Source organism: Pseudonaja textilis, chromosome Z (genome assembly GCF_049901715.1).
Source record: "Pseudonaja textilis isolate UNSWEBS1 chromosome Z, rPseTex1.2, whole genome shotgun sequence".
Classification (NCBI taxonomy): Eukaryota; Metazoa; Chordata; class Lepidosauria; order Squamata; family Elapidae; genus Pseudonaja; species Pseudonaja textilis.
This window is the reverse complement of record NC_142008.1, coordinates 104,469,591-104,485,612: the sequence shown is the minus strand read 5'-3', so window position 1 is coordinate 104,485,612 and position 16,022 is coordinate 104,469,591. Positions and strand designations below refer to the sequence as shown.

Sequence of the window (16,022 nt, the reverse complement as noted above, 5' to 3'; positions counted from 1 at the left end):
TGAACAGAACTGAGATATAAAGATTTATTGACTTTGGCTGCTTTAATTAAAAAATAGATGCTGGTGGAAATAAAATACTGAACATTTGGATTGGATATAAATATTGAGAAAGAAAAAGAAAAAGGCTTACAAGATGAGTGGAATATATATGGAAATAAGGTTGAAATTGCAAAGTGTGCAGGAAATGATGAAAGAAAGTTTAGAATTAGGTTAGAGATTCCAAAAGCTCTTTTAAGTGAATTAAAAATTATAAGAAAACAAAAATTCAGTAAGACAATGATACATGAAGGAAGAAGAAAGACTATCCTATTTTTTGCATTGCCCATAATAGAAGAAAAATGAATTACTTACTAAATAATTCATATAATTTAAATGGCAATTATATCTATATACTGCCTTCCTCTTGGTATTTCAAAGAGTGTCAATATTTTCCTTAATGATCATGAATTCCTAGTCATACTAATTATCTGTCAAGTTTTTAATTATTTATTTTTCAATAATATTTTTTATTTTTTTTTATTTTTCCATATTATTTAATCAAAGAAAATGAATGGGAAGCTTGGATCCTGCAAAACAAAGTGGTAATAGCTTCAGTAGAATTCATGTTTCCTAACTTATTTCTAATGAACGTATCTACAGTGCCAAACATATTATCAAAGTATTGTGTCTAAAGAAATCAACATCCTAAATTTGTTCATAGTCTAAAATTGTATACAAATCAGTCTTGCCATTTTGAATTCTGGAAAACAATAACCAAATATAGGTAGTGTGGTTACATTTGTGAATAAGCCACCTGTTCACCTTCCCTACTTTTAACTGTTCTCAAGGTAGGTAGAAGTAATAACAAAAGTACATACTTAATATGAAATCAAATATAATTCAATGAAAACATATCAATATAATCAAAATCAACACAAAATAAAAAGTCTCAAATTGTCTCAAATTGATGTATTCTAATGTAGCAGAATTTATTAGTCCTTTTGTAATTTGTTTACTATATGAAACAATAGTATAGACATGATGATAGATAAATGAAATTTCTCTGGTATATGCAGACTTATTTTGAATTTTTCAGTTACATTATTCTGACTCTTGCTCACTTTGTTTCATCTCCCTGCCTTCCTTGAAAAAAATGGTAACAAGGACAAGCCAGTGTGTCAATTATCTGTAGGCATTAGGTTATATCCAGAGGTCAATCGATGTAATTACGCATTCTCTTGCCAAGATGTTTTTCCACTAATCAATCTGACATTGAACATTAGTACTTTCAATCCAAAAGATATTTAAGATCTCCAAAATGAGACACAGTCATGGAACAAAGATCCCTCATTGTCTTAATTATTTTTGGCCTCTACTAATAAAATGGCTGACCACTGTTTATAAAAATTAGATGCAATTTATATCCTTATTTATCATAAACACTGTTACATTCAATAAATAAATAATCTCTCAATTGGCAAAGGTCCAACCAGATTTGTCTTTATGATACATATTTTTCTCATCGGTTCTTTTTGATCCTTCACTAATTAATTGGAAAACCAAAATTCAGTGCTGTTTTTCAGGAACTGAACTTTACTATAACTTCAGCTTGGAACTAAGTAATAGAATAGCATATCTGGTAGAAAATGGCTCATGACAAGCAAAATATATACTCCATAAATTGTGTTCTTCTATTTCTTAAGCAAAGGGTTTTCCATGCTGATGTTCTTATGGAATTTGGAAAGAAGATACTTGTTATACAATAAAAATATTAATTTGAAATGTTTGGAGTAGGGGGAGATGTGATAATATACCTCAAGTGATACAGATACTTATTATCCATCCTATTATTACATATCCATCTTTTACTATGCATAAAAAAGATTTCATGTTTGGAAAAGTGTAGGATCAATGGATAAAAACTGTCTTTTCTATTTCCCACATAAGTGAACATTTTAATAAAATCAATACATTTTTACACAACATCATTTATTTAATCTAAATTGATCTTGCTATCTTTCTTTTCTTTCAAATATGTATTTTCCAAAACATTTATCTCATTCAACTCAGTTTTTTGCCCTAAAATTCATTTGGGTTAGACAACAACAACAACATTCCTATGAATTTTATAGTACAGTATTTTTCTTTTCCTTTTTTAAGGGAGTCCCATTTATCTTCTCTAGATCAAATTCTTTGTAGCTTTCATCTCCACTTAAATGAGGACTGACCTGAATATTCAATGGAATTGAGAGATGAAGTATTTTCTAGAAATGCTTGTAGAAAAACCATGTAGAAAATGCCAAGAAGAAGGTCATGGTGGCTCTAATTACCTTTTGGAGAGGAAAGGAAGGGAACACTTTGTGACAGATCACTGCTAGTTTCCAATTGAGATTGCAGATAAGATAGCAATGAGTTTGGTATTAATGAAAGTTTATCTATGTAAGAACAAAGATAAAAATCTGCATGCATTTTTTTGTTTCTAGAAAAAGTATTAATGCTTCACATTCTCACACTTTCTATACTCTATTATACTGTCTTTTTATTTATGCATTGTAAACTGGAAGAGAATTTAATGTTTTTATATCTTATTGCATAGTCAACCAGGTATTTATTTTTGTCCTTCTATTCCCAAGATCCTGGATAGTTAGTTATTGTTTCTATGATCATATCATCATCATCATCATCATCAATCATCACCATCACCAACGAAGCAGAGAAGTAGAAATTCAAATATCAAAATCCCTGCTACTATCTCAGGATATTTTATCTGGATTGTACACCCAATGATATTCTCAATGAGAGTTTGCTAATAGTTTTCCCAAGAGCCTTTTTAAATTGTCCATTCCTCAGAGTATAAATAAAGGGATTGATCATGGGAGTCAGGATTGTGTAGAAAACTGAGAATACTTTGTTCAGACTCCTGAGTTTGCTATCCGTTGATAAGTACACAATTATGAGGGTCCCATAGAAAATTGTCATCACAATAAGATGAGAGGAGCAAGTGGAAAATGCTTTGCTTCTTCCAATGATTGAAGGTATTCCAAAAATGGTTCTGATAATGAAGAAATAAGAGGTCATAGTCAGCAACAAATGTGGTAATGTGCATGCAGAACCCAAGACTAACACTGCCATTTCAGTCTGCTCAGTGGGACTACATGAAAGGATTAACAATGGTGCATAATCACAAAATAAATTATCAATTCTGTTAGCACCACAGAAAGTTAACTGAGAAGTGAAGAATGTGGTGACTGCAACAGCCATAAGGCCAACCATCCAAGAGACAAGGGATAATTGAATGCAAGACCTGTTTTTCATTATAGTTATATAATGCAGTGGTTTACATATAGCTATATACCAATAATAAGACATTATAGATAAGAGATAACTTTCAGCTGCAGCTAGAAAAGCAAAGAAATAAAATTGGAGGAAACATCCATTAAAAGAAATTCTATGATAGTCAGTGACAAAACTGGCCAAAATCCTAGGGAGAATTGTTGAAGTATAGCAGGTTTCCAGAAAAGAAAAGTTTCCCAGGAAGAAAAACATGGGCTTGTGAAGACTATGATTAACTATTATTACTACAACTATAAGAATGTTTCCAGCCATTGTCACCATGTATATTATTAAAAATATAACAAAAAAGATGATCTGCAAATGAGGAAGAGTTCTGAATCCTAGGAGGATAAATTCTGCAACCATTGTTTGGTTATCCTTCTCCTCTTTATTCATGGAGTATTTCATCAAATGGTCATATATTCTGTAAAACAATATTGCAATGTTCAATAAAAGTTCTGATTTAAAATGTTGACTGTAATAATCAGGTATCTTGCTTTGCATAGTTTTTTCCCCTCATGCACTGATGAAAGCTGATCACCAATTTTATGGACAATCTTAGACTTTTATACTAAAAGAATTAACAGTAATTCTGAGGCATATATTTAAATAAGGTGAATTTAGCTACAATTACTTTTGTTTTTGTTTTCATTAGAATTGCCCTGGTAATTTTATCTTACATTACTTTAAAATTTAGAATTGAAAGGGGATACTCCTAAATACCATTAACACAACTCTTTTTACATGTTGGGGTTTATTATCATGAGTGCACTGCCCAAATCTATTTTAAAAAGTCCCCCAAATTTGTGAAAAATGTGTAAGGATGCATAAGTAGGTTGCTTAAATGAAGAAGAATATAGAAGTTGCCTCCTGAAAAAGGCACCTTTGAGACAACCATAACCTGGATGACTGAGAATCTGTATAGAGAAAGAATATGTTTCTTTGGGCTATTATTCAGAAAGCAGAATACCACTGCTATGTACAATGGAATGTTTGTAAAAGTTCCTGAAATTGGAAGAAATCCAAATAGATAATGCTGTAAAATCTATCACTCCCTCCCCCTTTCTTTCTCTCTCTCAGAGAGAGACAGACAGACAGACAGACAGACAAACAGACAGACAGGGACAGAGACCTTTGTATGTTCAAATTGGTATCATTCATTGCTGCTTTGATTTCATGTTTCAAGTTATCAGGAATACTGAATGCCTTGCTATTCATTTCAATTTCCTCTTTAACATACATGACCCTTAAAGAAATACAATGCAGTTTGTTCCAGGTATGGAAAAAAACCTAGTAATTTTCAAGCTTATATCTGTTGCTTGTTTATCTTTCTTCTCAGAAGATCTAATATATCTGGGCCCATCTGCCATGGGGAATTGTGTTAAGTGTTCAGAGTACATTTTTTTAAATAGAAAACACAGAAAAAATGTGAAATAAATATATTTCTTTTTAAAGTAAACATGAAATCATCCGTAAAAATAAATACAATTTTTTAAAAAAAGTATTGGGGAAAGAAATCAGAGAGAGTGAAAGGGATTGTTACAGTAGATTTTAAATGTAATATTATATTCACATAATAGCAATAGCACTTCAAGGGTTGTTGAAGCACTTGGAGGTTTATCTGTGTCTTCAGGGTCACCTGAATAGTGTTTCTGGTTCCTGAAGTCTGCAATTTTCTCCCTCTGGAAATCAATTCCTACTCCCACACCATTCAAATTGTATACACAAAATTGTATAGCTAAAAGTCTGTAGAGATTCTCAATCATGGTTGTCCCAAAGGCCCACATGGTTATCCCAAAGTCCCACCCTGAATTTTATTGACTGTTATCTACTGCCTATTTGATTTGACTTCCTGATTTCCCCTTACTTGACAATTACTGTACTTCCACAATTTATTTTTTCATTCCTTTTTATGTTGTTATTTTTACATTTTTATCATTTTTCTATTTTATTGTTGTAAGCTGTTACATATCTCCTCGCTGACAGACTGTAGATCATGACTGTCCATGGCTATGGTCCGTGCTCTTTTGTTGGAGAGCCCCAATCATCGCAGTTAGGGCTGAAGCTGCCTTGGAGGGGTGGTGGAGTAAGGGGAAGCCACAAGCCAGGTTGAGGGGAGCTGCATCTCCCCACCTGGGCTTGGGCTTTTACCCTCTGAAGGCGAATGAAGCGGTGGTCTAATATGGCCACCCCAAAGGGGAGGACTCAGCTGGACTAAGAGTTATGGCAACACAACTAAACAAAAGTACCCTGGGATTAAGGTAACATTGAACTTTTAAGAAAAGAAAAGTGAGCGGCGAAAATACAAAGGGCCAGGAAAAAAAGAAAGAAAATATTTTTGACAGCTAAGTGGGGCTTTGAACCAGGAAAGGGAGAAGCCGGAACTAAAGATTTAACTAAATTGGACTAAAATATTTTGGCAATAAACAGGTATAAAACAAAGCTGAATTTAAGATTGTCAAAAAATAATAATAATATAATGTACAAATTAGAGACTGGATTGTGCTGGAATATTGAGGTTCAAAAAACCCTAAATAAAAAAATAGAGGAAAAAGTTGAAGACTTTGTATAATGGAGAGTGCCACCTTCTGACAAAAACTGGAGTTCAAACAAAAGGGAAAGCATCCTATTTCTGAATGAACTTGTGTTGATATAATGTTAAAAAAATATTGAAACAAAATAAGAATCTTAGAAAGTGAAAACTGAACCAGAATAAAGAAAGAAGCAAGGAAAGACTGACTGTGGGATTGATTGATGTTTTTGGTATAGACCCTGGGCTGGAATAATTGAGAACTTTAGAAAATTGAAAGAAGAAAGAAGGAAAGTAAAAGTGTTTTTTGTGGACTTCAATGAGTGTGTAATGATGATATCTCTTTGGGAATTAAAAATGGAACATAAAAATATGAGAGAATTGCTACAGGAAAGAGGTGAATCACTTTGCTCTGTGTTAGAAAAAATGGCAACAAAAAAATGGAAAGAACTTTAGAGGAGAAGTCGATTCAAGAAGAAGACATCTTAAATAGACAATTAACACAAAGAACACTACAAAAATATGGGGAAAGAAGGAAGGCTAAAAAGTTGAGATTTAAGAAGATAATCAAAAAGGGGAATACCTATGAAGTCGGGAGAGGCAGAAAGATCCAGCAGAAAAGTGGAAAGAAAGATATCAAGAAAGAGAGGGATATAAACTGGAATGAGAAAAGATATGGGGAAAAGAGGGGGAGGAGAAGCAGTAAGAAACAGGTGCATGAAATAAAGAAATACGGAAATAGTAAAATGGTGAAATAAATTGTTTTTTCAGAGATAATGGTTGATGAATTCAAAGGGGATTCTGCAGGGTGACAAGGGGTAACAAGAATATATCTGCAATTAAAAATATTTAGAAAATAGGGTAATATAGGAGGGATAGATACCGATAACTCTTATTAAAAATTAAGGGGGGGGAAATATGTTGCGGAATCCAAATGAAAAGATGTAATGATTATTATTGTAACTTCTTAAAAATAATGGTTTATTGGAAATTAAGATGAGGGAATAAAGGTATATTTTAACCACTGAGGTGTCACATTCAAAGCAGTAAAAGGGGGAAACCTATACTCGTTTTTTTCTTTAGTGTTAAAATTTATATTAATCTAGATAAAAAGAATTAGTCTCTGTAAAAAGAATGGGTGATGGAAAGGGAATATGACAGATTAGAGAACCACTTAAATTAATAAATTAACACAGACTATTAAAAGGAAGTAGAGACATTGGTAACCATTATTATTATTATTATTATTATTATTATTATTATTATTATGCAAACATATATTATTTATCTTTATTTTTAAAATAAATATTAAAGGATTATATTTGAAATAATTGAAATGAAACAAAAAGATGTTTCAATTGAGATTAATGAAAGAGGTTAGGATTAATTTGTTTGTACCTCTCCATACTGAAAATTTGGAATGGAAAAAGTAATAATAGAATTAAGTATGCATATATGAATATATAATTGCTGTCATATCTGTATGTAAAGGTGATGACCCGAAATATGTTGTCCACTAAAACTGAATAAAATTTGGTATATAGAACACAGAACACAGCCAAACCCCTACCAATGAGAACCAATGAGAACACACCCCACCCAATCAGAACACAGCCAAGCCCCCACCCAATCAAGTCCCACCCCATTAGCAGTTAAAAGGAAGAAGCAGCTGCAATCTCACATCACTCTGAGAAGCACAGAGCCGGAGACAGAAGCCTGAAGATGATGAATGAGACTTCATCGAAACGTTGCCTAGATACTTTGAATCTTACGCGGAGAAAACCCGAACAACCAAAGATCCATATATATATATATATATATCCTAATCATTAAAAATCTTTAAGTACAGATACTAGATATAGGCTGCAAAAACATGTGCCATTATGTAGCAAGTAAGCAATGGAATAACTATTTGCTGTAATCCAGGATTTTGCAGTTCAAGTATATTAGCTCTAGGTTTAAGACTTTCTTTGGAAAACAAGCAAACAAACAAAACCAAGAAATCTGGGACAATTTTCCCCATTTCATGATTCTAAGGGGCAAAATGAAGCAATTTCTTTTTAAGTAAATATCCTAATTCTCACCAATTGACAATATTTGGTGAAAGCATTAGGAGCATGACTACTATATATATAACAGGGAGATAGCCTTAGAGAAAAGTGATCCCTGCCACAGTCTGGCTCTGTGCAGTATAAGACTTTAAAGAAGATGACCAGCACATCATATTGCATCTTGAAAGCCAATACACCCACACCTATTCTGTTTGGCCCAATTTTCTCAGAACATTTTCAGAAATATGTACTTCTTTTGTACAGGAAAATCTCCTAATTCTTACTCAAGCAAAATCCTATGCTATTTTATGTCAGCATTCATTTGATTTAAAATGAAACTCAAAATACATGTCTAAGAAATCATCCATAAAACAATAGCAATTTCAGTGATGGAGCCAAAAGTTCCATCTTGAAGAAACTAAGAAGAATAATTATCAGTAAAAGATAGATAGATAGATAGATAGATAGATAGATAGATAGATAGATAGATAGATAGAGAGTTGGATAGATAGATAGATAGATAGATAGATAGATAGATAGATAGATAGATAGATAGATGATATACTGTAGATATAGCTGATATAGATATAGATGACTAAAACAATATGATGACAAATGGGGGGGCAACCAATATACTGTGTTTTCCTGAATATACAACCTATCCTGAAAGTAAGACCTAGCTTGATTTTTGGGGTGAGCCTAATATAAGACCTACCCCAAAATAAGCCCTAGTGAAAGGGTAGGCATTGACAGTACAGGAGGCAGACCTTCTCTTTCCCAGTCACCTCATGGAGGCTTGGCCCCTTAATTTCAGCCTGCAATCAAAACATGATAAGAAAGAATTTGGAATCAATAATAAACTTCAGTAACTAAACAAAATTCTATTAAGCCCAGATAAAAAAAATATAACAAAATTTTATAATTACCACTAGAGACAGAATTAGAGGAAGAAATTGTCAAAGGAAATATGATAGCCTGGAGTAGGAATATAGGACATAGTATCACTTTAACAGAATGGGAGAAGCTCTGGAGTAGAAATAACAAAATCACAAAATTGGCAGCATACAAGGAAAATGCCTGTAAAATGTATTATAGATGGCGCCTTCCCCCTGCAAGATTAGCGAAGATGCACCCCAACATGAGTCCGAATTGCTGGAAATGTAAAAAAAGGAGGGAACATTCTTCCATATGTGGTGGTCTTGTACAGAGGCTCAGAAATATTGGCAGAAAATTAGAAAATGGTTGGAGGAAATGACAATAGAACAGATCAAATTGGCTGTGTTATCATTTCTTGATTGGTTGATGGAATTGATGTTTTCAGATTGGCTGGCTTTTTTGTAAGAACATGTGTGGCTGAGGTATTGGCTATGTGTCTATTAGCCTCCTGTGTTGTAATGACCTGGGTAATGGGCTGTGTGATGACCTTCTGAATTCTATTGTTTTGACATCCTGGGTCTTGTGCTGTAATCGGCACTGACCAAAATATAGCCAACATCCTAAGAAACCCCAAAGACAAGATCCAGCTAGAAAACCAAGGAGTTTATGAAATACCATGCAACAATTTCCCAGCCACATACATTGGACAAACCAACAGGAGAATAAATGCATGCATCACAGAACACAAGAACGCAGTCAGAAAAGAAGAAAATACTTCCTCCCTTTTCCAGCATCTTAAAGCCACAGGACATGAAATTAATTTTGAGGGAACCAAATTAATCTCCAATACTGAACACTTCAACAAAAGAATAATCAGGGAAGTCATCAAAATAGAGAAACACCCCCATAACATGAATAAATGGGATGATACCTCCTGCCTTCTGGAAACTAGCCTTTATAACAAATGAGTCCCAGCCATGAAAACCAACACCAGACCCAAAACAACACATGATGCCACCACCATTCTCCCTCACCAGAATCAAACCCAAACCCACCCCATAGACAAAAGGCAACCACCGTCCAGAAACTAGACCACAGCTGCATCACCAGTTGCCACACACCCTGACCTCCAAACCAAGCAAACTGACACACACCATGAACACATAGCCAGGCCTCAAACTGGGAGCCAAATCAAAACCCAGAACATCACATCACAGCCACCTGCTCAGGATATCACATCACAAAACTCAGGAGGTTACAACACAGCCAACAGCCCAGGAGATTACAGCACAGTAGGATGCCACAACAATAGAACTCAAAAGGTCATCACACAGCCAGGTCATTATAACACAGGAGGCTGATAGACACATAGCCAATACCTCAGCCACACATGTTCTTAGAAAAAAACCAGCCAATCTGCAAGCAGGCACTGGCACGAAGCCGAAAGCACTAGCCTGAGGATGGCGAGTTGGACTTCGCCAAAACGTCACCAAGATGCTCTTAATCTTACACGGGAAAAGACCCGTACATACCTAGACCGACCGACCGACCTACCTACCTACCTACCTACACACACACACACACACACACACACACACACACACACACACATAGCATTCAGCTTTGTTCGGGTATTTTCCCACGTCATTGTAGTTGTGCTTTTAAAGTTGTAGCAACGTTTCAGCAGAATCTCATCTGCCATCATCAGGCTTCTGTATTGTGTTCCTCTGTGAGTCAGATTTTATAGTGGTTTCAGTTTTAAATTTGGGGCAGCCTATTGCTGTGGCAGAATGGTTTTTTCTTCATCCTGTTTGGTTGGGAATCTAGGTCTGTGTTTATTGGTCTTGGAGTTTGCTGTGTTCTGCTTGATTGGTGTTTCTAATATCTTCTGTCTGTTTAGTGGCTCTTTTTTGTCTTGATTGGTTGGCAACATTGTGTTCCTTTATTGGAGGCCTTTTATGCAGCTTGGCTCTAGGTAAATGGACGGCTATCATTAGTTAGGAAGCTAGGTTTCATCTGGGTGCCTGGTCGGGGTGTGTTTGAGCTGGAGGTATCAGCGGGGATCTGTTTGTGCCCAGGTATTTGCCTGGCTAGTGGTGTGGAGATTTTTTTGTTTGTGAGTGCAGGTTTCCAAATGATTGACAGTCTGGTGGAATCATCTCTTTTATTCATGCTTTCAGGTCTTTTTTCAATAGCTATGGCTTCTCTGATAATTCTGTGGCTGTGATTTTCTATAGTGGCTAGGGTTTTGGTGCCATTGAAGTTAATGCTATGACCTGTGGCTTCCATGTGTTGGACTAGTGAGGAAGTGTGTTCCAGCTTTTTGACTGCATTTTTGTGTTCATCCAGGTAGGTACTTATTCTTCTATTGGTCTGTCCAATGTATGTGGCCGGGCATGATGCACAGGGGACTTCGTATATGCCTTGGTTTTCCAGGTCAATTTTATCTTTGGGGTTTCTAAGAATGGCTGCTATTTTTCTGTCTGTTTTGAAGGCAGTCTTGATGTGTAGTATCTTACTAATTTCGTCTGTACTACCTGTTATGTAGGGCAGGACAGCTGTTGCCTAGGTCTGTTCATCTTCTGGGTCTCTATTATGTCTCAGTGTGTTTTTGTGGATCAAGCCGGTGATTTTGCTTTTGTGGAAGCCGTTGGCTGTCAGTATTTTAGCATCAACACACACACACATGCACACACACACACACACACATACATACATATACATATACATATACATATACATATACATACACACACACACACACACACACACACACACACACACACATATATATATATATATATATATATATATATATATATATATATGTATATATGTATATATGTATATATATGGCATTGACTTTGCTCGGGTATTTTCCACATCATAATAGCTGTGCTTTTAAAGTTGTAGCGACGTTTCAGCAAAATCTCATCTGCCATCATCAGGCTTCTGTATAGTGTTCATCTGGTGATGAATGAACACTATACAGAAGCCTATACAGATGAACTATACAGATGAACACTATACAGAAGCCTGATGATGGCAGATGAGATTCTGCTGAAACATCGCTACAACTTTAAAAGCACAGCTACTATGACGTGGAAAATACCCGAGCAAAGCCGAATGCCATAGATGTAAGTACCCGCGAAAACTGCCATCATCAGGCTTCTGTATGATGGCAGATGAGATTCTGCCAAAATGTTGCTACAACTTTAAAAGCACAACTACAATGGCATGGGAAAATACCCGAACAAAGCTGAATGCCATACATATAAGTACCCGTGAAAACTTAAGAAAAAAAAAATCTATATCTATATCTATAGATAGATAGATAGCTATATATTTGCATCAAGGATTAATTGTACATATGGCATAAAATAAGGTTAAAAGTAAGGTCCCCCAAACTGTCAAGGATGAAATTGTTTTTAATTGTTTTTTTTATTTTTCTTTCTTTTTTCTTTTTTTCCTTTTCCTTTCTCACATTTATGTACGTGTTGTTTGTCTATTTTTATTGGAAAATTTATAAAGTTTATTTAAATAATAATAATTGCAGCCCAAAGATCACCTGAGCTGCAATGGGGGAGATGTTCCATATCTCCAGAGCACCTGCCCCACTGCCAGACTGCCAGCACCCCCTTCGTCAATGGTTGCACTGCCCTGCATGAGTTCCATGGTGGCCCTGTAGTGGAATGAAGGAAGCAGGGGGAGATCACCCCTTCCTCCTTTGCATCCCAAAGCCAGGCTCCCCTTCCCCAATGGTTCTGCAAAGTCCACAAAGTTTTGCATGGAGAAGCAGATCGCTTCCCACAGGATGGCCTCAGCATTCACTTTGGATGGTGAACAGTAGAGCTTTGCTCTTTTTCTCTATTGCCTTTGAAATTACTCCCCACTTTCACTTTTTGCTTTAAAATTCTGGGCTCTGGCAGTAGGGTCGCTTCATCCTTTTCCTAGGAGTGTCTTGCCAGCATCCTTTTGATGGCCTTCCCATCTCCTCTAACAGTTCCCAGGGAGGGAGACAGAGAAAAAATCAAAAGGGTACCTGGACTCATGGCATTTTGTTTTGATTTGTATGCCATGATCCATGAGAGACCTTTGGTGAGGTAGGTGAGCCCATAATTCTTAGCTGCTGGATGGAGGGCTAGGGTAAGCCTTCCTTTGGGACAGCCATTCTCTTTTAGTCCAAGGGATTTTTCCTATATATTTACCTGTATTATTATTTCCTTCATAAATTAAGAACTTGAAAATGATTTATCTATCAGCCTTAAATGATGGATAGGGGATGGTGATGGTGATGATGATGATGATGATGATATATGCATACATAGAAAGAGTTCTGGACTAGGAACAGAGAGATGAAAGTTCTATTTCTCTTTTATGCATGGTCAGCCAGATGGATGACTCTGGATCTCTTGCTTTCTCTCAGCCCTAGATTGAAGAAAGTCATAAAAATTTCTCTATTACTCAGTATTGGATCAGCATGATAGTTAATGGTCCTTAAACCTTAATGAAGAGATCACACATATATAGACACAAACACACTTAATGTGATGATGTGCATGGACTAATAATGATTACTATTCTACTAGTTATTCTACTAAAATCTAGTTAATCTACTAGATTCTAGCCCAGATTTTCAGACTCAGTTGCGAATGTCAAATATTTGTTCAGATGTGTATTCATGAAAATTAACATCATGGATCTTTGCTCTGAACCTGATGAAAAACTACTACTCCATCTATTTCAATTTGATTCACCTTTGGACAAAATTTCCAAAGGTCTAAGGTTATAGGGCAAGAGAGAAAACAGTTTACTTTACTTTTTTGAAGTGTGATAAGCCAAAAGTCTATTTATCCATGTTCTGGAAAAAAAAATGCAGACATTTCTTGAGGCAATACTTGTCTTTAACAAACAAAATGGGCAAATATTTTATTACTGTAATTATTAACAAGTGTTCTCCTTTTGACCTTCCCATGGGTACAGGATAAGGTGGGTGGTGATCCAGGGTGATATACTATAAAAGTTCCATCTGTCCATGTGTTCTTCCTACCTTGTCCTCTCTAGCCCCAAAACAATTTGGAAACATGAAGTGGGTAATATTCCTTCCTTTGCTTTGCTTGGTAAGCTTTGCTGAATTGAAAAACATACCCCGAAGATATCGGCATGTTGGTATGATATTATCTATTTCTCATTCTCTCTTTTTTTTTAAAAAAAAAATGTTTTCATGTCTTCATTTGATTGCTCAGATTTGTATTGAATTCATACTGCTACTTTGGAAACACAGAGGAAAAGTTTATGGGAATTGCATGTTACATCAATTGAGTTTCCAAACTATCCCCTAGTTTCTATTCAAACTGTATAAATCTTTTATATTTTCGATTGGATTTTTATCCCAAGAATTTCCCAATGAATCATGTTTGCTTTATTATTATTGTCTATAAAAGATAGATTTTGACGATTATGGTTTATGTATATTATATGCTTTGTCTATATTATTGTTTATACATTTGATAGAATTTGATGGTTATGGTGAGCAATATTAGACAGTAAGACATTCCCCACAATAATTCCAAAACGGTATTTATGTGCCTACTGATCTTTAATGTCTAAATATTTTCTATGCCCCAAGTCATAGCATTCTCTATTCCAGATCCTGACATATCTTACAAGAAAAGTATAATGCTATAAATTTTTACTAGATATTACTAAGATATTCTTGTTCAGTTGATTTTTGTTAACCTCAAAATATTTCAAAATGCTAAGCAGAGTCATATCAAGTTAGTTGGAATATAGTGGACCACTAAGAAATATCAGACAGAAGGCATCTAAACAACTTGTGACAAGAAATGGTAAAATCAATTTATTTTATTGCCATGAAAACCATTTAGGATGTCTTCAAATAGTTCCTGGGAATTGCATTACGTGTATTATTTTCTTTTGTTTCATTATAAAGCAAATGAAATTTAAACATAGTTTTTGTAATTATTTTATTTATATTATTGGCCAAATTTGCAAAATTATTGGAGTATATTCTGAAGATTATAGGGCCTCCTCAGTCTTTGTAATATTTGAAATAATTTAGTAATCATGACTTTTTTAATAGTGAGTAAAATTCACTACTTTTTTTTACAGATGACCATCATTTCACCATCAGTCTTGCCTCTCAAATATCAGCTACTGATTTTGGTGCTGTGTAAGTATTCCAGAAAATTGTGCTATAAATTATACATCTAAATAATAAAAGATGCACAGAAATTGAAAATTATAGTGATGATTTGCAATAAAAAGTATAAAATAACCATAAAATGGCTATTATTCTTCCTGTGAAAAGAAATAAAATTCTTCATAATTCAGCATTTGTTTATATATCTAATTTTAACAGACTAAGGAGGAGACCTAGTGTAAATCTCATATCTCGGGATTTATTAGTTTCTTGTTTTTGCCTTCAGAAGGGAGAAAGTCTCTCTTGCTCTAGTCATTTCTTTCCTAATGTTGGAGAATCCTGAATATGAAACTTTCAAGATCAAAACAAGATGAATCTAGAGTCCAGGCACTTCCCAGAGCTTTATACATTTTCCACTTGCTTGTAGAATATGTTCCCAGTAAAAGAGAAAATTCATAACTCAGGCTGAATTGTGGACTCCTGGGTGCTCTGATGATTTTAGCCAGTTGGGCAATAAAATATCTGCAACCGAACGACCAAGTTCAGACTTCATTGTAGAATGTGTTGTTATTCACAAACTGTTTTCTTAATCACTTGTGCTTTTTTCTCTCAGTACCTTAATTTTAGTCACTCAAAGTATACCAAATGCCACACTTGAGGATGTGAAAAAAGTGTCAGCAGATGTTATAGCACTTCACCAGAAATGTGTTGCTGATGGATTTTCAGGGCCACAATGTGCAAAGCCTTTGGTAAGTGTTTGGAAGCTAAATTAGAGTACATATAGACATATAGATTAACTAAGTACTTACAAGATCCTAAATGAGTTAGTCAACAGAATCAAAATTTATTCTTCCAAACTTTCAGGTTTGAAGTGGAGCCCATCATCAGTATTTACGGTTCTGTTCAGCTAGAGCTTTTTGGCATATGTTTAAGGGTAAAATAAGTGTATTAGCTCCATTCCTAAGAAACCAATTTCCTTCAGATCAAAATCCTTGACATTTCTGTCTGTCCTTCAAGCTTCCAACCAGACTGCTATATCTGGCTTGCCATGTTAATGATACCTCCCCAAATTACTTATCCCTGCTCTCAG

The 16,022-nt window shown here is 35.0% G+C and overlaps 2 protein-coding genes across 2 annotated transcripts in view; one reads left to right on the top strand and one right to left on the bottom strand.

Annotated features, from left to right (window-relative positions):
- Positions 1-2,742: 2,742 nt before the first annotated feature.
- Positions 2,743-3,732, bottom strand: LOC113451482 (olfactory receptor 2AP1-like). Its single transcript, XM_026722868.1, has one exon. The coding sequence runs from the start codon at positions 3,718-3,720 to the stop codon at positions 2,743-2,745; it is 978 nt and encodes a 325-aa protein (XP_026578653.1). The 5' UTR covers positions 3,721-3,732.
- Positions 3,733-13,815: 10,083 nt separating this feature from the next.
- Positions 13,816-16,022, top strand: part of LOC113451490 (serum albumin-like) — a 19,199-nt gene continuing 16,992 nt past the window's right edge. The window contains exons 1-3 of the mRNA XM_026722874.2: positions 13,816-13,938; positions 14,902-14,962; positions 15,546-15,681. Of these exons, the coding sequence (XP_026578659.1) occupies positions 13,854-13,938; positions 14,902-14,962; positions 15,546-15,681 (282 nt within the window). The 5' untranslated portion in view covers positions 13,816-13,853. The remainder of the gene's footprint in view (positions 13,939-14,901; positions 14,963-15,545; positions 15,682-16,022) is intronic.

Coding starts and splice junctions, on each gene's coding strand:
- LOC113451482 (XM_026722868.1), bottom strand. CDS start 3,720: ATGAAATACTCCATGAATAAAGAGGAGAAGGATAACCAAACAATGGTT.